A 27149-nucleotide genomic window follows, 5' to 3' on the forward strand; every position below is an offset into this window, starting at 1 on the left:
GGTTTCGTACGTGATTGCAACCACATCACACTTTCCTCCCCCATCCCCGCTGGCTCTCAGGCGAGGAGCGCTCTTGCTAGGTCTGCGCCCTGTTCCATTGCAAACTGAAAACATAACACAGCTTATCCTTATCTTGAAGGACTCGCTGGTGTCCTCCTCTCTTCCTGCAAATCAGTGAGCAGCTGCTAGTTCCCTTCTGTCTGAAATTGTCTCTAGGGTTTGCAGTGGCAAGGTCCATCCTGTTGCTTACAGGTGGGTCACCATGCAGGTATTGTCCCAGATTGCCTCGATGGGCTAAAACTATGGGTTTCACCCCGACGACAACCTGCTAGTGTCACTCTTTTGAAGTGACATAGCAGTAGATGGCTAAGGATGCACAGTGACAAACATAGCTGTCCCAAAGAAGAACTTTCCAACAATAAAGTACGAGGAGCAAGTGGAGAAGGATTTGAACCTGCTTTTGGTAAGCCTGATTTTGAGGGCAGAGGAAAGGCTGTAGGACACCACGATGAGCAGGAGAGGCATCAGGATAACAAAAGCAGCTGCCAGAATGATCTAGAGCTCCTTCCAGCTGGACCTCGCACCCTTTTAGATGATTGACAGCCTACACTTCGCTTCTAGCATGAAGGGCAGGAGTCCCTCCTGGGTCCTGCATCACATCTGCAGCACCTCTTCTCTTTGTACAGCTGTATTCAGGCATCTCAGGTGCTCCTCTGAAGTGTGTTTCAGAAGCTGAGATGTGAGCTGTCTTGATAAACCATGGAGATAAATCCCACTAAACTGCTCAGCCATACTGGTCACATCTGTATTTTCTGCAAATTCTCCATGTGCATTAGTTTGACCTCTGGAGGATGTCAGTTTAAAGGAATAGTTTCATCTGCTCTCAGCTACATGGGGTTGGAGCTTGGGCACATATGAGAGAGAGAACTTTCTGGTGCAAACCTCTTTTGAATATACACCTGGCTTTGGGTGTCAAGTTTAGACCTCTGGAGGGGCATCCAGGTGCTTAGGCACAGGTGTCCTAGGCTCAGATGTCCCATAGGATTAGGGGAAATCCCACCATATAGCCCTGGAAGTGAGACAGGAGCCACAAAGATTTCTACAGTGAGACCAGACACTGCACCTAGGCACCAACCCCTGAGCCCTAGATGCAGAAGTGAGGGTCAGCTTGTGGTAGTCGTGGTCAGTTAAAGTGGCTCAAGAAAGATGCTTCAAGGTACTTTATCACAACCGTGCCTGCAAGCCTTTACACTAATTAGCCTTTGAGAGCTCAGCAGAGAGAAGAGGTGCTTTATTACCCATTCATGTATGTTCAAGATCTCCCACGTCCTCCCCCTGTGCACCCAGATGTGCTCTCCTGCACACACAGATCTTTCCTTTCCCCTCCAGGCAAGCTCTGACCCCATCTTCCCCACCACACCCCTTTTCTTGCAGCCCATTCCTCTCCCTGGGGGCTCAATGCCCCTCTGTCCCCAGCCACATGGGTCCTCTGATCCCCTCCACTCCGCCTTCTCCTCCATCCCCCTTTATCCTCTTTCTGGGTCCTCTGTGCATTCCTCCCTGCTTCTCCTTCCCCTCTACTGTGCACTCGGATGCCCACCATCGCTGACCGGGGGTCTCCATGCCCAGAAGCTGCCCACAGGAGCTGGAGGAGCTTGTTAATCACCTTTTTATTTCAAGTGCTGTACACAAAGTCACTCACCCCCAGGTGCTCCCAGCGCCCCTGTGCAGACCCTGGCTCCGACACCCGCTGTGATCCAGCACTCACTGCTGGTGGGTGCGAGGCCAAAATAAGTTACCTGCCTCCCCATGCTCCCTGTGCCCCAGGCACCAGGGCAGGTCGGCATCAGCCCTCGAGCGCCGGCCCTGCCAGTGCCCGGTTCACCCAGAGTGCCCTGCACCAGGGTAAGTGTTCGCTTCGAAAAATCAAAGTCGCAGTGTCGGGCCCTGCCCGTTCCCAGCACCCATCCCCAGCTCCCAGGGCTCAGCACAGCATGGCAGCCTCCGATGGCATCGGGGAACACCTGCAGGGAAAGGACAAGGTTGGAGCATCAGGTTGTCACACTCGCACTGCTGGCAGCTGCCTGAAGCCCAACCTGCCCAACCACCCCAGGGTGCCCTAGAGCTGCTGGCTAAATTGCTGGGGGGATCCCCCCGGCTTTTCGCCCCCCAGTTTGATTCATCCCACAGGGACATGCCATCAAGGTGTGGTGAACCTGATGAAAATGCAAAACTTAGCACCAGCCGGCATGGTCCCGGGATCGCTGAAACCAGGAGTGAAGCCACAAGGATCAGCTCAGCCCAGTGGAGGTCTGGAGACTTGTGTCCAATGGAGTCCCCAGGGGGACAGAAGCAGTGAGCCCCCAATGCCATCCACTGCATCTGAGGGATCCCTGGCAAAAGCAGGGAGCCGTGCCAGGCGGTACTCACTCCATCTTGGCTTCCAGGTGGTGGATGGTCTGCTTGTCCAGGTAGCGGCAGAAGAGGGAGAGAAGGTTGCTGGGCAAGAAGAGAGGCTCCACCAGTGAGGCCTTGGGCACTTGTGACAGCTCCCGGGCAACCAGAAACACTGTGTCTGTCCTGGGGGCATCAACGCAGGGGGTTGAGCACCCCACCGGCTGGTGAACCCCAACCCTGTCATTCGCACAGCCCCTCACCACATCTCGAAGTCGCCACTGCATGGCTCCAGCGGCACGTCAGAGGACAGCAGCCTCTCGCCGTGGCTCAGCAAGGAGTAGAGCAAGGAGATCCCAAACTGCAGGGAAGCACCAGGAGGAGTGTCATAGCCAGAGGCAGTGGCACCCTAGGGACACCACACAGCTCTGCCCTCCTTGGGGCCACTGACCTGGTTCTTCAAGGCCATGGCGAGGGGGAGCTCAGGGGACTTGGGCAGAGGCCTGGTCATCTCCTGCAGGACCTCGATGAGTTTGCTGAAGGTCATCCTGCCCACCACCTCATTCAATGGGCTGTAGAGCAGGGGGAGAGACTGGGCAGGGCAGAGGGGAGAGCAGGGATCTGAGACTGTTTGACCCATCATGGCCACAGCCCCACCCCTGAGCCCCATCCTAACACCTCAGGGGGACGCAAGGGTCAATGCTGCACCCCCCAGGGGTGGGACACACACACACACACTGCCACCAGGGCTGCTTTAACCCCTCCTGGAGACCTTTCTCCTGCTCCTCAGGGAAGGACACAGGCTCTTGCCTGATGTCACCCCCACCAGCTGCCTGGCCATTGCCTGGCCATCCACCCCCTGCTGGGGGAACGCAGCAAGATGGGTCCACTCATTGTCCAGGGTGCCCTCCCCCCCCCACCCCACCCCCGCCCCGCCCCGCAAGAGCAACAGGGGAAGGAAGCAGCCCAGGATGCCCCTGCCCTGGCTGGAGGTGCTCGCCTCATCCAACACATCCTTCTTCATGAGGAAGGGCAGGTGGTGGGTGATGGTCAGCAGGATCTTCTCCGCTTGCTCCCGGGTCAGGTGGGGCAGCAGCCGGGCTGTGAGCTTCTTGCCCTTCTGTACACACAGGAGTTGCAGGAATTCATCCTCTGTCTCCCTGGGGACGAAGGCTCCATTGGCACAGATCTGAGGGACCTGTAGCATCTCTGGCCATCCAGAAGGACCAGAGCTGATGCTCCAGTGCAGGACAAGGCTCACGGGCAGGGTCAGCACAAGCCATGGTGACACTCAGAGGACTGGATCCAACCCTCGCCGTCACCCTGAACTACTCATCCATGGCCATCTGAGCCCAGCAAGGACCAGGATGTGTCGCCTGCTCCCCTCTCCCCACGGCACAAACTCACTCTTCACTGCTGCAAGCCCTTATTTTCAAGGCTTGGTAGATATGCTTCACTTGTTGGCTCTTCTGCTCCTGACAGCAGGGCTGCTGCTCCTCCAGGGCGAGAGACATCTTCCGCTGCATCTCCTCCACTTCCAGCAGCTGCAGGAAGAGCTGGAGAAGCCACACAGGGGTTAAGGAGGCAGCTTAGAGCATCCTCTACCTGCCAGCTATCCAGGACCTCTGCCCAGGCAGATATCCCCTTGCAGAGCTCTTCGGTTGAAAACCAAGCATCTACATTATCCCATCTTGCCCCAAATCGTGACTCACTCACCTTCTCAATCCTGTGCAGTGCCCAAAGCCGGTGGCTCCCCGCAGCCTTCAGGAGGGGAGAAAGGAAGGCACAACAGTTACAGCCAGCACCAGACACCACCGCCAGCAGAGCACTGAGCCAGCTGCTCCCTGGGGATCAGAGGCGGCTTCAGGATACAGAGCAATCCCACGGGGAGGCCACGGCCAGCTCCACCTGCCCAGAGCCCCATCCCACCCCTCGGCAGGGGAGAAGCTGCCATTGCTGAGGCAGCACCCGCTCTAACTGCGCACCCCATCCTGCAGCTCAGGGCAGCATCCATTCTTGGTCGCAGCAACTCCTAAGGCTTCTGCTAAAGCTGCTCCAGGGCCTGGGGAAAGCTCAGAGCAGCATCCCCAGGCATCCAAGGCACCAACCTGCCCAGCCCCCCCTCACCTACCTCCTCCACAAGGGCATAGTGCACAGCATCGATGGCCCGGCGAGGGCTGTAGCAGGTGGACACCGCGACCTGGCCCAGTGAGCCTGCGATGCGCACCACTGGAAGAGAGATGGGACATGGTGAGACCACATCCCACAGCCCCTCACCTGGCCCCCCGCCCCCGGCCCTCACCGGAGTCATACGTCTCCACTTTCTGGATGAATGGCGTGACCAGCTTGGGGGGATCCTGCTTGTTGCGCCGGCCGAGCAGCTCTTCCTCCGCCTGTTTGCGCTCCAGCCGCTGGTAGTACGTCTGTAATGACAGGTGTAGCCAGTAGAGCAGCCACCATGAGCCCGGACACTCTCTGGCCCCTAAAGGGATGAAGCTCCAGCCCCGAGGAGCAGGATGACCCACTGGTGCTGCCAGCAGGAGCTCACCTGGTAGTAGTAGTCATCATCCATGTTCTCGCTCTGCAGCTGGATCATCTCCACCTTGATGACCCAGTCCTTCTCCTTGGAGGTCATCAGCCCAGCATAAGGGTCCACTTTAGGAGACCACAACTTTTTGGGGGACATGCTGGCATGGGAGAAGATCACAGCCTGCTGTGACTGCCCAGAGCCTCCACCACCACCACGCAGCTTCCCAAGGACCCGGGACCCCCTTACCTCTGCACCTGCCCGCCTTGCTGCTGCCGCTGGGTCAGGATCCGCTGGTGCTGGGGGTGCAGCTGGGTCATATGGCTGGGTGTGCTGCAAGGGAGACCAGGCCGAGGTTGGGGTTTCAGCATCCACACTAGAGCCGTCCCCAGAGGCGGGACACCCCCCCAGCTGCTTTGTGGGGCTCCTCCGGTCCCACCCAGGCATGCCACTCGCTGTTCTGCTACCTGAGGTTCAGCTGGTGGCTGGCTGATGGACTGAAGAAGAGAGCGGGGTCCAAAGAGGGAGCTGTAGGACCAAAGTGCATGGCAAGAGGCCGCGACGGACTGCTGATGTTGGGCAACATGGGCCGGAAAGGGGTTGGAGCCGTGTACCCTCCAGTCTGGAGAGGAAAAGAGAAGCGTTCAGGTGTCTGAGCCTTCTGCTCCGAGGGTCCCAGAGGGGTCTGCCAGCTCCACGCTGGCTTCTCATTCCCATCCTCACAGGGGCTGCTCTCTCCCTGCATGGAGGGGACACGTGTGAGGCACCATGGCGAGGTGATACCCTCCAGGATCCTGCTGCTGAGGCTGGCCAAGGCAAGGGGACCTAGTGTCACCAGGGATTGCATGCCCCAGGTCCATCACCAGTGTCCCAGCGTGACGCCAAGCACACCACCATGCCCTGTGCAGGTCCCATGGGGACATCAGGACAAATAGATTTATGAAGCAACGGCTACATTGGTAGCTCCGCTTTCCCCATTGACAAGATGCCAGAGACACACACTCAGGATTAGATGGAGCTGCAAAGTTTGCCCTGGACGACGGAGCTTTGGGGAGGCACCAGCCCTGTCCCCTGCCACTCCAGGGCCACCTCAGAAAGGACACAGTGGTGGCTCACAGCTCACTGCATTACCTGGTTGGAAGCAAAGAGCGGAGAGGGTCTGCGAGCTGGCGTGAAGGGCCGAGGGGAGCATGGGGAGCGAGGCATCAGAGGTGACTGCTGCAGGGCAGGAGATGGGAGGCGTCACTGGGACAAGCCTGTCCTCGAGGCTGCACCTCTGGGGAGGGGAAGGCAGAGGAAGAGGGGACGCAAAAGCCCCCCCAAACCCGTTACCTGCTGGAGAAAGCGCTGGGGGAAGGACTTGGGGGACATCAGTCTGAAGTCGGGTCGCTTGAGCCGGGGAGACCCCCCGTAGCCCCTCTGCACAGGGGAGCCGAGGAAGTCAAGGGCCACATTGGTGGATGGTGGAGGCCTCTCCAGGACCTGGAGGATGGCTTTATCCTGTGGGGAGGAGGCAGCAGGAGATGGGAACGGGGCCCAGCTGGGATCAATATAGCTCCCCCAGCACTGCGCAGCTCACCAAAGCCTTTGGTTGTTGCTCAACCAGACCACGCACCGGCCAGGCTCCCATCCTGGTGGCATGCAACAGCAGGGGACCCACAGGCATGGGGGTTCCGGTCCCCCCAAACTCAACATCTTTGCCTTCAAACCCAGGCTCTGCTTAGGGTGGGCACCTCTGCCCACAGCCTTGGCACCCAAGAGACACAGCCTTGCACCTCCAGAACTACAATGAGGCTTTGGAGGTCCCCTGGTCACCCCAAATCACCTGCATGACCCTTGGCCCATGGTAGCAGGGAGCCCTTGGCTGCTCCCCGAGGGCCTGGCTGGGGGTACCTACCTCCAGCACATGGTGGGGCGGGATGCTGCCGGAGCAGGAGCCCCACACCATGGGATCCATCACCAGCTGGAAGACAGGGAGACAGTCAGCATGGGGAAGAAGGACAGGAGGAGAGGGGCAGGAGACACTGCAGGGGCTGCTCAGCCTCATCACTGGATGGGAGGAGACATTTTTACCATGTCCTCTTTGCCAAACTCTGCCCAGCAAGCACCAATCCTGCTGTCCAGCACCGCCGAGTCCTGGCTCTGCAAGCAAAGAAGAGGTTACAGGCACGTATTCAGCCCTGGCACAGCAGGTCTTCCTCCCTTGGGCAGGGACCAAACTACCCCCTGGTGCCCTCCGTGGGGTAGGACCCACAGGTATGGGGATGGAGGGGGGAGCAACGGGTCCCTGCCAGTCCCTCTGCCTGCCGGCCAGGCACGGGTCCCCTCCCTCTCCACTCCCGCATCACCTCCAGCGTGGGTTTGCTCTGCACGGCTCTCATCACCGCCGGGTCTCCCAGGTCGTTGGGCTCCTCACAGGGCTCCTGGTCTTCCTCCTGTTCCTCAGTCCCCAGCTCTTCCTCCTCTCCCTCCAACTCAGAGCCAACCTGCTCGACCTCCGGCTCCATCCCACCTTCTTCCTGGGGCTCTCCCAGCTCCTCTGGCTGCTCAGTCCCTGGTTCCCCCTCAGCCTCCATCTCCTCTGCCACTGCTTCGGCCAGCTCAGAACTTGTCTCCAGAGGCATCAGGGGTCTTGTGGTGTCCTCCTCAGTAGAGTCTCGGTCTTGGAGGGGGGAAGCAGAGCACATCAGGGTGGGTGAGAGCCTGGGCAGTGCCCATTGGGGTCCCTGCTCCCAACCCAGCTCCTCACCAGGCAGGAGGACACCTTCCTCACCCCCCCCACCTCCATCCTCCTCACCCCGTTGGGTGCTGGCTGATCTCCCTGACCCTGGGGCTCCCCTGAGATCTTACCTAACCCAAAAGTCATCTCATTGTACAGGTCGAGCTCTTCGTCCTCCTCAGCCATCTCCTCCAGCAGAGGCGCATCTTCCACCAGCAGGTAGTCCTCAAGGATCTGGAGTCGAAAGCAACAGGGTCCCCGCTAAGGGAGGCAGGCAGGCAAGAATGGGATAACCCTAACCTGCTCCCAAGTGGGGAGGCACCCAGCTTCCCCCCCACCCTGCTGGTGGTGCCAGGCAGACCCCAGGGCCCATGGGTGCTCCACAGCTGGAAAGGGAAGAGCAGGAGCCACCGGCACTACCAGCAAGGGCGGGACCCACTGGCTCAGAGCAGGATAGGAGCCCACTGAAGCCTGTTGGGACCAGGGCTGTGGCCACCCAGAGGTGACAGTAGCCCCTGCCAGCGCAGCGGATGCCAGCATAGAACAGCACCAGCATGGTTAGTGCTGAGGGACACCATTAGGCTTCAGAGTGAACACCCTACTAGCAGGGCAAGAACAGCACCCGAGCACAAGGCAGGGAAGGACACCCCACTAGCACCTCCGAGACGGTGTCTTCTCCAGTACCGACCGCTCCCGGGAGAGCCAGCACCGGCAAGGGCGGCCCCGGGGGAGCCGGCACCGGCGGGGGGTGGGGGGGGTGGGGGTGGCGGGGGGCGTAACCCGGGGCAGCGGGAAAGGAGGCGGCCCCGGGGACGGGCCAGCACGCCAGGGCGGAGCAGGGCGGGCACTCACAACCGGCTCGCCGCCCTCCGCCATACCGCGGCACCGCCCGCCCGCCCGCGTCCCTCTACGGGGCCGGGCTGCCCCCGCCGCCGCCTTTTACGGACCGCCGCCGCTCCGGCGGCACCGCGCCGCTGCGCATGCGCCTGCCGTACAGCATGGCGGCGCCCGGCGGCGTCCGACGCCTGCGCAGTCTCTTCGCCCCGCCCCCTCGGCTAGGCACCGCCCACGCGGGGCAGGGATGGGGGTGGCGCTGGGGAGGAAGAGGAGGCTGAGATTTAATGACCCCGCCCGCGAAAGGGGCTGCAAAGCCGCAAACGCCTGCGTTTTTCAGGGTGCAGAAACCCCCAGCCCGGCTTTTTCCCCTGCTCTCGTTGCTCCCTGCCAGCCAGGGCGTCTTCCGAACCCCAACCCCTTTGAGCAGCCATGGAAAACCAGCGGGACGTGGTCGGTCCAGCTGGAAGCGTGCCTCGGAGATGTACAGCAGCAGATTTGAAGGCAGAGGGGACCAAAACTAAGGCGAGGACGCTGTAAATCTCTGCGTCCCGCAAAGCGCAGCGGGCTGCCCTCACCCCCCTGCATGCCGGGGGTGCCTTGGTTGTGTTAGACCTCACCCACTCCTTAAATATGTCTCCCTGCTAATAAAAGCAGAAGTGCCCTAAAAAAGAAAGATTTGGCTGTTTGAATCAAACCAGCCTGGCTTTTTAGAAACATCACGTGCTTATAAACTCATGGTTCAGCTTCTCTTTACAGGGAAAGTCTGCCAGGCATTGCTGGTTATAGCAGAGTCATCTCCAGGAATTCCCATCCCAACAGGGAGTGCCTGGTGCCAGCACGGAGAAAGGATCTGTGTCCTGCAGTCAGCTATTTGTGTAATTAATCCTCCCCGAGCCAAGGGGATGGCTCACCTGGGCAGAGCCAGACTAGCCTGTGAGCCGGGCTCCGAGGCAGTGACTCCCAATGCCGGCTCAGCTGCCAACACAGCAGCTAGCATTTATTTCTGCGAGAGCCCAGAGGTCCCTGACAAGGCTCTGGCAACAGCTGTGTCCCCTTATCTCAGAGCACAAACACTCAATATCAGCTGCGTGGCCACTGACACTGCTCACTGGGCTGCCAGCAAACCAAGCAAGAGCTCTGCTCAGAGCTTGTCCAGTGGGGATTGATAATGAGTATTTGAAGGTTTTTTCTTTGCTCAGTCTCCACTGCCTTTGGGTGGGAGATGTTCTCTGCGTGTGCTTTATTGATTTAAAGATAGGTCTTTAAATGGGATGTATTAAGATGGCAAGTCTTTAAGGGGCTCAGTGTTAGAGGAGCTCCATAACTGCTCTTTTCTTCCCACCAGTAGTGACTTTCCTTTCTTTTATCTCTTTTTTTTTTTTTTTGACTTTTTAATCTTTATGCAGCTAGATGGAGAACAATATATGTCTGCTTCCCAGTCTGAAACAGTGACTCTGAAGATAAGCAGTACATGACCTGTAGGACCACAAGCAGACAAGCTCCTAGGTGTATAAAATATCTACGTGCTCTTTAATACTGATTCATTTTCCTTTTTTAACCCTGGTTTTCTTAATGCTGCTATTCAAAGCTGCTGTACTTCTCTAAGCAGTGCCTGCAGTGTTACAGAGCCATACAGAGGCATACCTAGCGTAGCTGGTCTACTGTGCTCATAGCTTTTCTGGAGGAGGCACCAGAAAACCCAGCTCTTTGACCTTTGGGTTCTTGTGTTTGATGTTGGGGAGTCCATGCTGCGCTCAAATGGCAGAGTCAATCCATCCTGCAGCCGCCAGACTGAGACGCTGACGCACAGGCTTCGAAAGAACACAAGCCAAGGTTCAGAAAGGAAGACGGCCCGGCTGCGCCAGCGTCAGCTGTTGGCCAGTAATACTGACCCTGGCTGCAAAATCCCCCACAAGAGGTGGTTTTTACCCCCCTTTTGGTGAGAAGTGGGAGCCACTTGAGCACCTTGTAGCCCTGCTCCGTGACCTGCTCCCGGCGGGGGGGTCCTGACCGCAGGCATCTGGCTCAAGGCCCGGAGGGGCAGCGGCTGGGGCCCGGTGCCACCTCACGCCTTTGATGCCTCCATCCCTGAGGTGAAGGCCAACGGCGGGGCAGGAGAGGCCCCAGGGCGGGGCAGGCCGGGCCTGGGGCATAGCAACAGCCCCACCCGCGGCCGGGCACCGTCGGGGGGCAGCGGGGCGGCTCCGGGCCCGCCAAGGCCCGGGCGGTGCCTTAGACCCGAACCGAAAGCGAAAGCCACACTGCCAGCGGGCGAGCTCGCGCAACCTCTCAGCTCCCTCTCTGCCCGGAGACTGCTGACGCGTTGGCGCTTCCGCACCGCGATTGGCCGGGCGCGGCAGAGGCTATAAAAGGCGGCGGAGGAGCAGGGCGGGCTAGTCTGTGCGGGGCGCGGAGCCGGAGCGGGTGGCGGCCATGGAGCTGTGGGCGAAGGTGGGGGTCCTGGTGCTGATCGTCGCGCTGGTCGGCCTGGGGAAGGCGGATGGTGAGTGGCCGGGGCGGCGTGAAGGGCCCTGCGGGGGGCGGGAGGGGCCCGGTACCGGTGGTGGGGGGAGGCTGTGAGGGGCCCGGTACCGGTTACCGGCGGTGGGGAGGGGGGCTGTGTTGTGCCTGGTACTGGTTACTGGGGGGGCGGAGGGGCCCAGTACCGGTTACCGGTGGTGGGGAGGGGCTGTGAGGGGCCTGGTACCGGTTACCGGCTGGGGGGGGGGGAGAGTGGGGTGCTGTGAGGGGCCCGGTACCGGGGAGGGGGGTGGTGAGGGCCCTGGTACCGGGGCGAAGGTGCTGTGAGGGTACCGGTTGCCGTGCCCGGGCGGGTGGGCGCTGGCTTCCCCGAGGCGGTGCCTGCTGCAGCCCTGCTCCTCATCACGCCCTTCCCCCCTCCAGAGCCACCGAAGGTGGAGGTGTACTCCCGCAAACATGTCGCGCCCGGAGAGGAGAACACCCTCAACTGCTTCGTGAGTGGCTTCCACCCTCCGAAAATCGATGTCTCCCTCCTCAAGAACGGGGAGCCCATGAGCGGCGTGAAGTACACAGACATGTCCTTCAACGACAAGTGGTATTTTGAGCGCCTGGTGTACGTGCCGTTCACCCCCAAGAAGGGCGATGTCTACGTTTGCAGGGTGGACCATTCCGCCTTCAGGGAGCCGCAGTCATTCCGATGGGGTATGGCATGCCTTCCTCTTCAAGCTTCGCCACCGTTGGTGTGCAGAAGCCAGAGCTCATTAATTTATAGCCCAGCATCTCTTTTTCCCTTCTCAGGAAACACAGTGCTATAACAGGGTAGATTTTGAAGGTCTTGTGCTACAGATGGAAAATTGGTTTCAGCTGGGCTGCTGAAAAGGCTGTGAAAGAGTTTGTTCGTAGCAGGCAGGGAAGACATGCCTTGGTATTATCTGTAGGTATTTTGGTTATGCTGTGTCTGATGACTCTGTGGTCAGTGGGTCATGCAGTGAGTTTTGGCTTTATATTTGGTGAATATAAAGAAGCATATAGCGGTGGGGACCAATCATGGTGACCCAGCCTGCTGCAGCAAGGAGACAGCCAAGCAAGGGCAGCTCTCTGGTTGCTGTACTGGGGTTGTTTCCAGCAGGGGTGGGCTTGTGGTGGTGGGTGAGAGGGGGTGCTGTTTGCCCCAAACCCTAATGCTCTCCCTTTCTTTCTTGCAGAGGAAGACTTCTAAGCTGAGTCTGGGATAATCATGGTGAGTTACACTGATGCTCCATGCGGTGCTGGTCAGGAGAATGCGGATTGCTTTCTGTGGGGGGAAGGTCTGTAGCTTGCAGAGTTGAGGACCAAAAGCAACCACCAAAAAAACCAACCCACCTGTATCTACTATGTGTTGCTGCTGACTGGGGGCAAGGCTGTTTCCACACCCTTCTGCCCACTGTTTTGGCCAGTTCTCAGCCATACCTTGCCTACAAGAGTCTCCTTTGCTCAAAAGAAAGGAGCCCCTTGGAGCAAAACCTCCCTGCATGTTTTTGGTGTGTCTGCCGGATATTGTTCAGAGTTGTCACGTGTCCTCTAGTGCTTCTCCAGTCCCTGCAGTGCTATCTTCCCTCTGGTGAGGAGGAAGTTGCCATACCTGGAAATCCCCATGACCTGGGGGGAGGCAGGCTGGTTAACCCTGCAGCAGGCAGCCTGTCGGCTCGGTAATGTGGGATTTATGAGGCGCAGATCAGTGCCTTGCTGCCAGACCAGAAGCAGTCTCAGTTCACTGGTGTCCCACAGTCTGAGTGCTCCGGGTACTTCAAACTATCTGGGCATAACTGATCTGGATTTAGCAATCGTGAAGTACTAGTTTAACCCTTGAAAGGGAAAAGAAAACTAAAAGTACATGGCCTAGATGACATAGTTGCAATGCTGGTTGAAACGCCTTAGTTATGTAGCCTGGTAGAGGCTGGATAATTATTAACTGCACCCAGGACAAGCCTTGGCAAGACCTCACTTGAAATGCCCTCCACATTGGACCAGAAAAATGTTATTGATTGCTTTTAGACAGACAGAATGATGAGCCAAATAAACTCTGTAAATCAGAAAAACTGCCTTGGGCATTTCTTCTTGGGAAGATGTAGATGGATCGGAGTCGCTGTCTAGTGCTGCTCTCCCTCTAAAGCTCTCCAGCCCTTCCTTGCTGTAGAGCAGCAAAGACTCGAAGGGGTGTTAGGCTTCCAGGGACAAGAGAAAATGGAGGTCAGTTAACCATCTTCTAGTGGGGGAGAACAGAAGAAGATAGATACGCTCTTAATTTGTAGCAGAAAAGCTGAGGTGTGATATTGGGGGGAGGGGAAAGGCCCAAGAGATCCCCCAGAGCCAAAAATTGTTGGATTGGAAGGAGATTTAGAAGGGGTGCTCTAAGTGCTTAAATGTTTGCTTCTAACTGCCGATTGAGATGGGATGCTGAGGTAAAGGGACCTGTGATTTGATACAGTACAGGCATTTCTAGGTAACAGAGCTCTGAAAAATTACATACAGCCACTCTTCTGGTTTGTCACTTGCTTTTATGGAAACCTGGCCCCAGGGCAGGGTCTGAGGTGTGCTGTGCCCACACGGCAGCGTGGCATGCAGTGGCTTTGGTGGCACATTGGCATGAAAGTCATCGATGGTGAATGATGCCAAGCATGGCTGGAGGTGGGATGTTGGTGACTTTGCTACAGAGTCTGGAGTCTCCGCCTCTGCAGTTGGAGTTTCCTTGTGGAAAACACTTTTTTTTTCATAAAATAATTAGAGTTGAAGGTGTGAACAGAGTGACTGATGTCAATCTCCTTTCCCCCATGCAGGTCTGAAGAATTCTGCCTTGCAAATCTGAATCATCTTGAGCTTCTGTCCTTCACATCTCACTTGTGGATATGATGAAGAAGAGCAATAGTCTTCATTGCAGAATTCCTTCTTTAATAAAGCTTATCATTAAAATATCACTTACCCAAAGCAGTATGCAAGCTAGGCTGTTTTTTTTGAGCATAGCTATAAATGTCCACATTACTAATTAAAAAACAATTATAGCTCTTCAATGCTCTGAACTGTACAGGATTTTTATCTAAATAAAATTGACTGGAGTCCTTAAAAGTGTTTCTTCAGAGTCATTTGACAACCCAAGCTGATTTCACGGGCTCTGATGGCCACTGGGTCGTGAGTGGATCTGGAGGGTATTGGCACCATGCTCGGGTGCACTTTTTTTATCCTGCTGGGAAGGTGCAGGAGAATGCTTTTCCACCAAAAAAAAAAAAAAAAAAAATTAAAGGTTTATGTGGGATCTGCCTGGCCACAGGCTCCTGAGTTGCTCTGAAGGGATGACACAAGGTTAAAAAATGGGACAAAGTGACCTTGGGGATACTGGGTCTGATCTTAAGGCTGGGTGAGAGGACAAGGAGTGATGGGCAGGATGCGGTGTCCACTTCAAGGGGAACTGCAGCTGATGCTTCTCAGGGGTGCATGGTGTAAAGCTGGGCTGAGGGGAAGCAGGCATGCGTGTCAGTGAGTTTAACTTCTCTTTTGCAAGCAGCAGACCCCATGGAGGAGCCCTGCGTCTTCTGCCACACCTCAGGGATTTGATGGCCCTATCCCAAAATGGTGCTGCTCTAGAACCCAGCAGCCTGCCTTTATTTCATGAGTAATTCAGTATGATCACCTGGTGACTGTTGGATCAAGGAAGATCTCATTAGTGCAGATCTTGTGTATGTATGTGAACAAGGATTCCTGGCAACCCAGTGGGTGTGATCTATCGCATGTCTCCTCTTGGGTGTATTAAGGTTTGCTGTGACTTGTGTCACAGAACACTCACTTGAGATTTTGAGGGATCTTGGCTTGTTTCATAGCTTTTATCCATTAAAACAGCATTTTCTGTGATGTACAAGAATAATAACTGTCCTGTGCAAACCTCTGGCTTTTCTTGAAAAGACATATACCTCAAAGACAAATTCTGTGCTACAAGTGATGCTTTGCTGGGGTGAAGGGAGCAGTTACAGGGACTTTGCACTCACCAGGGGAGCATTCAAACCAGGAGAGGTGGGGATGTCATGGCAGGGTGGTCATGCAAAGCACTCATCACCCAGCTTGTGACCCAGCGTGGGGTGGCAGGACTCACCAGAGCCAACACGCAGCTCAGCCTGCAACGCCAGCTGTGCTCTGGAGACCAGCCGGGGACTTCACCAGCCCCAGCAGTGGTCCTTCTGTGGTAGAAGATGGTCTGGGAGGGAGGAAAAGCTTTGGGCTTCTCCTCCAGAGACCCCAGCAGAGCAGCAGAGCCTGCTGTGAGAGCCTGAGGTAACTTGAGTTATGGACCATGTCCTGGCTTCCTCCTCTGGATCACAAAGAGCCACCAAAGTGCCTGCCACCACCTCAGCTTCACCTTTACTATTGTCGAGAGCATCACAGAGTAACAGCTGGGTGCATCACACCAACAGGAAAAAAACTCATCCTAATTAGGACATGAGTGGAGTCAACTGCAGAAGCTGAAGACGTGGCGGCACAGACAACATGGGACAACCACATCTCCAAAGGAGACTTACATCAACATCTTCTTGCACCAGGGAAGTCTTTGCCCTGATTGCATCTGTGGGCTTTTTTGTGGTCTTACTTAGGAAATACTTTGACGGCTTACTCAAAAAATCTCCCCTCTGGGGTGACTGATGCATGCCAATCCCAGAGGCTGGCTAATTTTGATTAACGTCTGAATTTTGGGACCATATCTAGAACAGCCTTTTCTGTTTTATCCTTGGGGTCCAGCTTGGGGGGCCCAAAGGTACCTGGGGTGTAGCTGCACTGCTGCTGCTGACTTTTCAGCAAAAGTTCCCAGGGGATGGAGTTGTTGAGGGCTGTCTTGGCAAGTTTAGAGCATGAAACAAGCCTTGTTTGTGCTTTATGACTTACGAGCAATTTTGCTGCCAGCAAACTATTTCCTGAGCCAACCAATTACGAGTGTTTTTAGAACTCTCTAGGAGACCAACTTAGGAGAACTTTTTTGAAGACCAACTTCTTAAATGTCACAGCTCTTTGGAGTTTTTAAAGCTTCACCAGTTCCTGCATGGTAGGGAGAAAAGTTGAAGGAATGGGGTGTAAGAGGAGGGGAAAATCATTGAAGACACGCAGCTGAATACAGATGTCCTCTGAGAAGAGTGGAACCAAGCGAAAGAGATGCTGCTGCACACCCAGTCTTGGCTCTGCCACCGCAGCTCGAGCTCTGTGGGAATAAAAGTTTGCCATGCATTCCCTCTCCAGCAAGCAAACCACAGCAAGCTGGGTAAAGGTGAATATCCACAGTGTATTTTTGCCGAAACATTCACACGGTGTCTGCAAGAGGAAGGCTGCACAGCCCCAGGCCAGCCCGGGCTGCTTGGCACAGGCCGGCCCAGTTCAGCTCAACTAAACTGGGCTTACCTGCGCCACACAGCAGTTACACCATGGTCTAACACCTCGCCTTACCTTTTTCTCCTTTAATTTGACAGTGTTACCAAGCCCTTCATGGAAAGGCGAGTGCAAGCAGAAGTAATTCTTCAGCTTGTGTAAAAACTTGATGAAAAATGAGTAAGAATCAAAAAGCCCAGGGGTTTCTGCATCACTTTTCAGTACTGCTAATACCTAACTTGACTGTTTAGGGCATATTCAGCTTTGCTTAGATACGTGCACTAGGACATCTTTCTCCTGGGACGTGCAGAAAATCTGAGCATGGACGAGACTAGGTTGAGCCCTCACATGGCTGCGTCTCACCCATGCGTCCTGCTGGGCTGGACTCGCCCCATTTGGTGATCACGAACCGCCTGGGAGGATAGTTTGTTCCCTCCGCAGCACAAAGCATGTGCCGTCTGAAGGGGATGGGGTCTGGTGGGCAGCTCCCGGCTCCGATCCAGCAGATGGCATGGGAGGACATGAAATCTAGGCAAAGAGATGCTGTCTTCTTCTCACTACCTCCTCTTTTGCCACCACCTACAGAGAACATGAATAGAGAGCATCTCCAGGGGACCTCGTTCCCCCCCGGGACAGAGGGAAGGAGCTGGGACTGGGCAGTGAAGGAGGCCACAGTGTGAAGGCTTTTGCCTCACCTTTCTGCAGAAGCTGGAAGAGATTCAGAAGATGGTGCAGAGTGACGGCAGAAGCGGAGAGGAATGAGGCCCTCGGATGCTGCTCGGCTCTGCCACTGCCTTCTCCTGGGCAAGTCAGCCACAGATGCCATCCCCACTGTGCCCTCAGCTCATCCCGTCCCCTTCCCAGGGGTGACACAACCTGGTCAAAGCCGTGGAGGGTTCCCAGAGGAGATTGAACGTCAACACGCCCCGGACATCGGTGTTCAAGTCCCGGGGCAGCCAGGGCAGCCCCACTCGTGGCCCAGCTGTGCGTAGGTGTGGGTCACCCGCTGCCATTTTGGGGCGCTCAGCCGAATGCAGACAGGCACGGGGCGAGTGGCAGCGGCGGCCGGGAGGCTTCGTGAGGGGCAGTTTGAAACCTCTGTGGCTTCACTTGCCGGTGCCTAAACGACTCGGGGAGGCGGCCAGCCCTGGAAAGGGCCGCCGCCCCTCGGGGCACCGCGCCCCTCCTCAGCGCCCGCCGCCCCTCCGCGTCCTCCCGCCGCCGCCGCCCCTCGGAGCTCGCCCCCCGCCCGCTGCCCCTCCGCGTCCTCCCGCCGCCGCCGCTCAGGGCGCCTCCTCTCGCCGCCGCCGCTTCCTGCCGCCATGTTCCGGGGCCACCGCGCCTGGTTCTCGCAGAGCGTCAGCCCGGGCCCTCGGGAGCTGTGGGGTGAGGGGTCCCGGCGGCGCCCCGGGGATGAGGAATGGGGCACGGAGCTGACCCAGCCCCTTGGTGGGGCGCAGCGGTGGAGGCACGGTCCTCTCGGCCCGCAGCGGGGCAGAGCAATGGCGGCACAGCCCTGTCACCCCTCGGTGGGGCAGAGCAGGGCTGAGCCCCCCCCCCAGCAGGGCAGAGCACGGGTTTGGCAGGTCCCCCCCAGTGCTGGGGCAGGCCACGGTGCCCCCGCGCTGAGGAGAAGGCCAGAAGGGCCCCCCTCAGTGGGGCGGTAGGAGACCCGCAGGCACGGGGGGCCCATCACAGCTCCCGCTTCAGGGCCGCACAGCCAGCCCGGGCAGCCAGCCCCATCCTGCGCCACCCTGGGTCCTCCCAGGCACGTTGGGGTAGGGGCACGCTGGGGCGACCACCTTCCTCCTCACCCCTCTTTCCCCCGCAGTGGCCGGTGGCGGGGCGCTCTCCCACCGGCGGGACGCCGACTACCTCTTCAGCAGCGACGCTGCCCACCCGGACACCCGCAGGTGGGCTGTGTCCCCCAGCTGTCCCCTCCTGCGTCACCCCCATGCTGGCAGCACCCTCCTTGCTTGGCAGATGCCTGCGGCCCCATTTCGCACTCACGTTGAGCCCTCTCCGTGTGACATCTGTCATGCGATCGCAGCGCGCTGGAGGGTCGTGTTTGCACCAATGGCTGGATGTAGAGAGCGAAAGATAAATGAAAGCATAGATAATGGTTTTAATATATTTAAAGTATTTAATGGATGCCAACATCCTTTTAAAAGCCAGGGTGATGTTTCTAAAGTGCCTGGTACAGGTCTGCCGGGCTTTTACTGCTTAGTGGAGTCTGAAAACTCACACACACACTAAACTGTACCTAGGCAAAACAGAAAATGGCTGTAAAAACCATCCACATGTTAGACTGGCTTAACTCCAAATTAAACTAACTCCTAATTAAACTAATTGCCGTGGTTCTCTTGCTGCCTTTGAACTGATCTACTGGAAAACCCAGGGTCTAAAATAGAGGTGAGACTGTCCCCAAGGAAGGAACCAGGTACAAAAAAGGCAGTGTGAGTTAGCTCTGTGAAAGCAAACGTGGGGGTAGAAATGGCTGGAAAAGGGCTGAATTGCTCCTTTCCTTCTGCTTGCTTAATATAAAAAATCAGAGAGCTCAACAACGTTTGTACAAATATAAGGAAAGGCTGTTAAGCATCTTCTTCCACCCAGTGAATAATTATATATATTCAATGTCATGTAAATATGTTTACGTGAAAGGGGACTGCAATGTTTCCTTGCAGTGCTCTGCAGCAGGCTTTGCTAGGCTGGACTAAGCAGCTTCTTTTAACACGATTGCTTAAAACTGGCTTAGATTTTTGTAATCCTTCAGCCACCCGCACCAGCTTTGGGAGGGGAATCCTGAGAAACCCAGAGTAATGACCTTCCTTCTGCCACAGCATCCCACCGGACTGCGTTGTTCCCCCAGGGGGAATTGTATATAATTACATATATATCATATATGTATTCAATGTATATATTCAGATTATTTCTTGGAAAAATGTAATCACTATCCATACCCTTAAACATAACAAACAATATTTAATTCCCCTCTAAGGAGGACGGTGAGTGCTTGAGCATCCTCCACCCACCCTTCCTCGCTCAGCTGTAGTGCTGCCGTTGTCTGGGGACCACGCTGTGAGCCTGAGCAGGGACCAGTGTGATTAAGAATAAATAAATAAAAATCACATTTTCCCCCCTCCCCAAAGAACCGGTCTCGTCTTGAGAGCAGGTTGTGGAGCGGTGCCATTTAGTCCCTAAAAATACGTGTTTACCTGGTCCCTGGTGTCCTTCCTCTGGGCTGCTCTCAGGAGGTACCAGCAGCCGGGACCGTAATGGGATGTTGCTGGTAGAGTCTCATAGTTAGAAAATTAGAGAAAATTAGGTGCTTTTGGCAAAGATATCAGAGCAAGTCAGTTTTAACAACAATATCCCTTCAAACTTTTTTGGTTTGGGTTTTTTTCAGGCTTACCTTTGGAAACGAGCTGTCTTTTTCTGTTCCAGAATACACGAGAGCCTCGATTACTTTGAGGACAGAGCTACAGTCTTTCACTCCCGTTACCTCTCTGAGTGGGCGAGCACTGGTGCGGGAGCGAAGCCGTCAATGTTTCTGGGCCACTTCGTCCTGCCACCCGCCTGCCTGCAAGAAGGTTGGGGGAAAAAAAATCGTCAGGTTTTGGTTCCCCTGGGGGTTCCCCTGTGAGTGCAGGCTTTTGGGGGTGCAAACAAGAACCTCCAGGTACTTCTGCTCTATGTGGAGGGAATTTCCTTCTGCTGGGAGCGATTCTTCCTCCCCAGGGACAGAGGAATTAACGCTCCATCTTTTATATTGCATTAGCGAGCAGCGCTGCGCTGTTAGCTCCTGCCAGAGCTCCTGACTGCATTCGCTAGCACCTGCGAGAGGCAGGGGCATGCACAGGCAGCGACTGCCACACAGTCTCATTATTTGGTGCTCTCACAGTAATTTTTTTTTTTGTTCATGGCAGAAATCAGAAGGAAAATCGGTAGTTTTATTTGGGAGCAGGCAGGTGATTCACTTGCAGAACAGGTAAGATGAGAAATTTATACCACAGGAGGTGTAGCTTAAAAAATATCGGTTGTATGAACTTCAGGGAGCCTGGTTTTCATCCCAGACCCTCAGCCCAAATATGGGATCAAATCTTCTTGTGCTTGCTGTGCTGTGCTGTGTGTGTCCCTCCCAGCGTGACGTCCCGGGGGGGCAGCACCAGATTAAGCGTGGGATGCGCAGGAGGGATTTTCTCCCTCACCCAGACAGACGTCCAGTCTCCCTGGCACATCCTTCTAGGGATGCCAATCGCCGAGGCCTGAGCTCAGCCCTTTCGTGTGGCATTTCCCTTCCCCGTGTAGCTCTGAGACACTGCCTGCTTTCTTCTCAAAGCAACTTCTCAGTACTTCTGAAGTGAAAATGTGATTAGATTTAAAATTGTATTCTAAATTATGCTTGAAATCACAAGTCCTAAAAATAGCACTGTCTTGGACCACGTCTCTAGTGTTCTGCAGGGTACCCAGGGCACAATTTTAACTCAACTCTTTGTTGATACTCGCAGCCCAATGAAAATCTGACAGATGAACCGGAGGTGGCGAGAAAAGGCTGTGAGGAAGAAGCGGAGGAGGATGCGCTAGACCTGGCCGAAAGGTATTTTCCTGCCCTTGCAAGTAGGATTTGGATGTGCCCCCAATTTCAAGAGATGCCCAATGCATAGGAAATAACACACTGATTTCCCCCCCCCCCGATACAGCAGCGAAGAAGAAACAGACTCCAGAGCACCTGCCCAAGGGGAATTTCCATACCGTGCCCTCCAGGAATACCCGATGAATAACATGGTGACAGGTAACGTTCAGCATCGGTAGATTTTTAAGAAGTGGAAAATATGCCTGAAAATGACTGCGGACAAAGCAGGGACCCTTCATGTGCTCCTCGCGTCCTCCCGGTACTTACAGCAGCAGAAACACTGAGGGTGTGAATGGAATCGCTCCCTTCTCCTCCGGGCTTTGCATTTTCCATTGTCCTTGTTTCGCCGGAGAAGAGGGCAGCTCCCCCGGTGAGACCCACGCTTTCCCTTCGTAGGCTACACCGCTGCTCGCGACATGAAGAAATACGTCGGAGAGCTCCGCGATTTCATTCCTGGCACCTCAGGCTACACGGCGTATTGGATTCAGAATGAAATTAACATTTACTCTGATGTGAAGACTAAAATGAAGAGAAAATGCTAAGCACCAGGTGGCTGTTCACATCAAAAACCTCACGGCTAGAGAGCTATCGGTCGTGTTTGGAGACTCAGACCCGCAGCTAGACTCTGGGATGTCTCCTTGCTCACTCTCTTTGGCAGATTGATGGTTATTTTACCCGTCAGTCTGTGTTCTCCCTGTGTTTTAGTTAAATAGTGAAGAGATCGGTGGTATCAAGCTGCCAATTCAGAGTTAAATCTCTGTAGTACTTACAGGATTTATAAGTTATCCCTGCTTGGCTTATCCTGACTGTAGCTCAGTGTGTTCAATGTGAAGTTAAATACCTGGCTAGATTTACTGTAAACATTTTCTTCTTTAAATAAGTATTTAAAACAAATTCCACAGCAAACTTAAATATAGATATTTCTCCCAAAAACACAAACCCTTTATCTTTTTATTTGTACAGGGGGATTCCAGATGTGGCTGCGAACAGTAGTTTTCCTTGGAGGGACACGCTGAGGTCTCCTTGCGAGGAGAGGGGAGAAGTCACCCCATGGCACAGCCACCCCCACCCGTGATACGTGCTCACCAGTGGGACCCAGTGCTGTGGCGGGGCTGGCGGCACAGGCAGGGGGTGGCCCAGCACCTCCCGGGCACGTGGGGAGCTCCGTGGCTTTGCAGAGGTTTTGAGCGCAGGGCTCCAGACTTCCCCTAAGCAAAACTCGCCTCGTGCTGGAGCCGGTCCCAAAAACCCAGGGACCCTCGCCCAGCCGGGGTGCCCAGGAGCGTTGCCTGCTCTTGCCAGGGCGCCGTCTTGCAGGTCCTGGTGCTGGATGATGCCAACGGCCCAGGCTGAGAGCTGTAGGTCTCCTCTGCCTCCAAGGAGAGCCTCTGCATACCAGGACAGTTTTGGGGGGCAGGGCTGAGCCCCAAAGCTCTCACATCTCTGCTGCACCCTGGGGAAATTGTTGGATGGAGCATCTTGCTGGGGAGAGGACAGCAAAAGCCTCACCAGGGTCTGTCTCCGCAGGGGAGCTTCCAGCCCCAGACAAGAGCGCTCTGCTCAGCCCTGTTCACTCCCCTCATACAAAGAAAACCAGCAACAAGACTTTTTCCCCTCATTTAAGCACTTAAAACTGACCAACGCGGTTATAAAAAGCAACTTTTATTCTGGCACAGCATGACCCCCGAGCTGTCCGCTCGGAGGAGGCAGAGGCAAACCTGGGAAGTGCCGAGGGCGAGGAGCTCCGGCAAGCTCCGAGGAGCCACCACGGCTCTCCTCTCCTGGCTGCGTACCGCAGGAGAGCCTGTAAAGTAACAGCTTTGCACCTCACACCCCAAACAGCCAGGAAAGAACCCAAAAAGATGCTGGTAAACGTGAAGGTGTTGAGTCCTCCTCACCCTCTGAAGCCTCAGACACCTCTATCTGGGACGCGGCACCCTGAGGAACCAGCCCTCCCTCCTCATCCCTGGGGACGCAGGCTTCCAAAGACCAGGCAGGCTGAGATGGTTTCCCCATGTTTATTGGAAAAGTGACATAGAGTGGCGGGCTCAGAGAGCTCCTCGGGGCGTTTTGAAGTTCATCCCCACTGTAGGCTGCGTCACCTGGAGGTTGGACAGGCTGCCGAAGTCCTGGAAAACAGCACGGGATTGGGATCAGTCACACTGCCCTGCCCGCCATCCGTGCCCGACCCCGCCGAGGGCAGAGGCAGATTCCTCCCGGGAACAGCGGGAAGCGTGAAGGTGCTGTGGTAGCACGAAGGGTGGATTCACGTCTCCAGAAAGAAGGGGATATGAGCACCCTGCTCTGGAGATCAGCCCATCGGTGGGGGGAATCTGGTCTTTCTATGGGTGAACCTCCACCCAGCGAGAGCTGCCGAGGAGGTTCTCAGCTCAGCACCCTAGGGTGCTGCGGGAGGAGGGGAGGATGAGGAGCACACCCACTCTGCTAGCAGGGTCCCAGGCAAAGCCACCCTGCCTCTCCCCTCCCAGGAGCGTACAGGAATTAATCTGCCTGCAGGTCCCAGGGCGGAGCGACCCCCGCCGTGTGACCAGAGCGTTGAAGCCTTCAGCTGACACCATCAAGCGGGATCGCAGCTGGGGCCACTCACCAGCAGCTTCAGCATTTCCTTGGTATCTGGGTCCACTTCGATGATCTCCTGGTCGAGGGCTGAGACCTGGGGACGGAAGAGAGACGGATGCAGTTTGACGAGGCCCCGCAGCCACGTCCCTGCTGCCACCAGCGTGTCCCCACACACCCGCTTCAGGCCCGTCCCACTGCAAACAAGATCTCGCTGCCCATTGTGGGGAAGGGCTCCAGCCACAGAAGGAGCCAGGAGGACCCCGATGGAGTCCAGCTCTCCTGCCAAAACACCGCGAGAGGCCACCCGGCAGCAGAGAGGGAGAAGAACCTCTTTTATGGCAAGTCTTTGGCAACCTGACGCCTAACCAGCTCCACACCAACACTGCCGAGAGGAGCTGCGGTCAGGTCCACAACGGCACCAGTCCCGGCGATCACCACCGACACTCGCACTCGTCCTGCAACGCAAGTCTCCAAGGTTGGAGCCCAACCACCGCGGTGCCAGAGAGCAATGCCAAGTGACCACCTGGGCTGTCCCACCCCCAGGACCTGAGGTCTCCTGCTCTTCAAGGCCAGAGCAACCTCCTCCAACCCCCTCCGGACCCCAGACCTTGTTCTCCGCGCGCTTCCATCCCCAAGAGGCTACGTCACACCAGTATTTTTGTAAGAAACCATGAATAACGCGGGTTCAGCTAATGCTGCATTGACAGCTAGAGCATGGACGCTCCTTCCCTGCTTGGGGTCCCTCAAGGGGTGACTTCTCCCACCAGCACCACCTCATCCTGCCTTCAAAAGGCAGCCAGAAGGTCACTAAGTGCAACACACGGACAGTCGCCCCAGCCGGTTTCTCCAAGCCTCCGACACCAACCATGCTGGTCAGCTCTGTGCTGACACCTAAAATCTGGGGCGTTGAGGCATCTATGAGAGGGTCTGCACAGAGCTGCCAGTGTCTCGCTCATCATTTCCAGGTGCCAGGAGCAAGGGAGCCAAACCAAGCCCTGTCTCTTGTGGGGAGCCGTGTCACCTCACCTTGGGCTACAAAACCAACAAGGCAAAGCAGGGTGGCTACTCCTAAGGCAGATCTCCAGGTGGGGGGAATAGCACCAGCCCGCCTTACTGCACTGCCGCGGCTCCCGTGACATCCTACCATCGTACCTGTTCCTCCCAGATCATCACTAAAACAACCTTCCACATAACCAAACTCCAGCACCGACAATTTGGAAGAGCAGAGGTAAGAGAACCGAGCGTTTTTGTGCAGGTCTACCAGAAGCCGACTAGGGAGATCTGGAAGAGCGGTAAGAAGCACTGTGTCTGAAGGCTACAGGGTTTGGGAGGGATGGGATCGAACCCACCGAACACGGGAAATGCTTTTAGAGCTCCTCTCCCTGCGCTAACAACAACTGAGTCACGGGTGAGACCTCAACCCCTTGCGAATGCAGGTTCAAGATGAGGGGGTTTCACCAATTCCTTCTCTTCAGCGACATCTGCTGTACAGCAGGTTTTAAGCCACTCTGAAATATCCTCCTGCCTCCCATCGAGTTGTATTTTCTCTCATTTGAAGTTAGGAAACCGAAGAGGGATAGCATTTGCCAACCGGCAGCAGAGTCAAAATGCAAGAAGTCAGCTGCCCCTCCCACCCCGGGCAGCAGTTCTGGAGGGAGCGCCCCGACACGAGGCCAAAATCCGCCTCAGCTCCTCCTGGCTGAGGTTCTGTTTTAAAGAAACTTGGGGCCACCAACGGAGCAGACCCCTCGAGGCGGGACAGACAGCGCCGCAGCGGGCACTCGAGCGCAAGCAGAGCCTCACCTCGGGGACGTAGTTATCCCTCCTCTCCCTCTCCTCCTCCTGCAGTTTGATGGAGATGCCTCGGACGGGTCCCCTCTGAATACGCTTCATCAGGTGGGTGACATACCTGCGGGGGGGACATGGGACCATCCAGGACCTCCCGACACTCCCAGAGCCCACAAAATCCCCGAATCGCAGCAGGCTGAAGAGACAGAGCCCCAGCACCCGCCCCGGGGAACGCCAGGGACGGAGAAATGTCCGGCAGCCACAGGGTCTGGGAGGTGGGGGACGGCCCCCCCAAACACGGGAAAGCTGCCGGCCTTCCTCTCCCTGCACTATCGATGACCGGGCCACGGGCCAGGCCGCGATCACTTTCGAATGCAGGCCGCAGCAGGAGCCCCCACGCCGCGCACCGGGACCCCCCGCGCCGCGCCTCACCCCGCGATCTTGTTGCGCAGCTTCTTGCTGGGGATGATGGCGATCTCCTCGCACACCCGCTTGTTGGTGTGGAAGTCGTTCCCCAGGCGGGTGTAGTACTTCTCGATGATCACCCGGGCGGCCTTCTTCACCGTCTTCGTTCGGACGCGTCCCTGGGCGGGTGGGGGAAACACCCGTCAGGCCCCGCCGGGCCCCCGCGGCGACCCGGGCCCGGCTTCCCTCAGCCCGCAACACGCCTCACCCCAGCCCCGCTCCCCCCTTCCCCGCCCCGCTGCAGGCCGCAGCCCCTCGCCCCGCTCCTCCCTGCTCTCCGGAGCCGCTCAGCGCCCCAGGTGGAGCGGCCCCGGCGGCGGATGACGGCGGATAGCAGCGGCGGGCGCGGCCGGGACCCACCATGTCGGCGGCGGCCGCGGAAAGAGAGCAAAGGATGGCGGGAGGCGCGCGGGGCCGCCGGGAGGCTGCGGCGCCCACAGCTCCCCCTGGCGGCTCGGGGGGCGCCTGTAGCGGCGGGGAGAGGCGGGGCTCCGGGGGCGGGGCTCCGAGGGGGCTCGGCTCTTAGGGGCGGGGCTGGGGCTCCGAGCGCTCCCCCGGGTCCCAGCGCCCTCTGGCACCGCGTCCCGCGGGGGGACGGGGCGGCGCCCGGGCTGCGGTGCGCAGCCGGGAGCCCCAGGGGCCGCATCCAGCGCCAGCCCCAGGCTGCGAAGCTCTCGGCCCCACTCTGCTCCCCTGGGCAGGGCAGGAGCAGTCAGGACGCAGGTCTGGCTGGGCACCAGCTGGTGCCACATTAGGCCATGATAGAGGAGGACACAGAGCACCCACAAACTCACACCACCCGTGGGAGCATCACCCAACCCAAACCCCAGGGGTAGCTGCGGAGTTACTCACTGCAGGAGATCCCAAAGCCCAGCCCCCAGGGGCAGGGGGCACCCTCATCACAGCCAGGTCCCAGACAAGAGCCCTGGAGCCCATCACCCCATCAAACACACCAGCACAGCATCACCCTTCCACACAGGAGAGTGGGAACACACACATGCAATTAACCTCATTAACTGGCTGCTGTAAGTAGGGGAGCTCCAGCTGGAGCCTGATTTCTCCAGCCCAGGGTTCCCAAGGCAGCCCCTGACAGAGCCTTTGGTAACCAGTATCCAAAAAACACATCTCCCCTCCCACCAAGCCACCTACAGCATCCATCTGCTCCCCAACCGGCCAGGCTGAGGCTCAGCTTCTCCCTGTTGTTTCAACAACCAAGAGACACCATGGTCCTCCAGGTTGTAGAGATCTCACAAGAAGCACACAAGCAAGGAGCACAAGACTTTTTTTTTTTGCTGCAACATGTTTATTATGTGCCAAAAACTACACCACAGCTTACTCCACGCATC

General features: G+C 56.7%; 4 protein-coding genes across 4 annotated transcripts; 2 read left to right on the top strand and 2 right to left on the bottom strand.

The window, feature by feature from the left end:
- Positions 1–1984: 1984 nt before the first annotated feature.
- Positions 1985–8516, bottom strand: PATL2 (PAT1 homolog 2; the record flags this gene model as incomplete). Its single annotated transcript, XM_082321466.1, is given in 20 exon segments — positions 1985–2024; positions 2431–2580; positions 2658–2755; positions 2846–2986; positions 3395–3554; positions 3802–3950; positions 4111–4155; positions 4526–4623; positions 4697–4817; positions 4943–5081; positions 5171–5254; positions 5389–5543; positions 6053–6146; positions 6148–6247; positions 6250–6421; positions 6819–6884; positions 6995–7063; positions 7270–7583; positions 7772–7874; positions 8493–8516. Coding segments are annotated over 20 exon segments (2322 nt in total).
- A 2337-nt stretch (positions 8517–10853) lies between these two features.
- B2M (beta-2-microglobulin) lies at positions 10854–14060 on the top strand. Its single transcript, XM_082321661.1, has 4 exons — positions 10854–10980; positions 11382–11660; positions 12164–12198; positions 13775–14060. The coding sequence occupies exons 1-3, from the start codon at positions 10911–10913 to the stop codon at positions 12175–12177; spliced, it is 363 nt and encodes a 120-aa protein (XP_082177787.1). The 5' UTR covers positions 10854–10910; the 3' UTR covers positions 12178–12198; positions 13775–14060.
- A 3599-nt stretch (positions 14061–17659) lies between these two features.
- On the top strand, positions 17660–21512 carry TERB2 (telomere repeat binding bouquet formation protein 2; the record flags this gene model as incomplete). The annotated part of the gene is made up of 7 exons (XM_082321301.1): positions 17660–17723; positions 18169–18250; positions 19782–19927; positions 20264–20325; positions 20846–20934; positions 21038–21129; positions 21367–21512. The coding sequence occupies 7 exons, from the start codon at positions 17660–17662 to the stop codon at positions 21510–21512; spliced, it is 681 nt and encodes a 226-aa protein (XP_082177427.1).
- A 1452-nt stretch (positions 21513–22964) lies between these two features.
- Positions 22965–26255, bottom strand: RPS17 (ribosomal protein S17). The gene is made up of 5 exons (XM_082321366.1): positions 26164–26255; positions 25771–25922; positions 25354–25459; positions 23579–23644; positions 22965–23099 (listed from the first exon to the last, which is right to left on the bottom strand). The coding sequence occupies exons 1-5, from the start codon at positions 26164–26166 to the stop codon at positions 23019–23021; spliced, it is 408 nt and encodes a 135-aa protein (XP_082177492.1). The 5' UTR covers positions 26167–26255; the 3' UTR covers positions 22965–23018.
- Positions 26256–27149: the final 894 nt, after the last annotated feature.

Source organism: Platalea leucorodia, assembly GCF_965183815.1.
Source record: "Platalea leucorodia genome assembly, chromosome: 9".
Classification (NCBI taxonomy): domain Eukaryota; kingdom Metazoa; phylum Chordata; class Aves; order Pelecaniformes; family Threskiornithidae; genus Platalea; species Platalea leucorodia.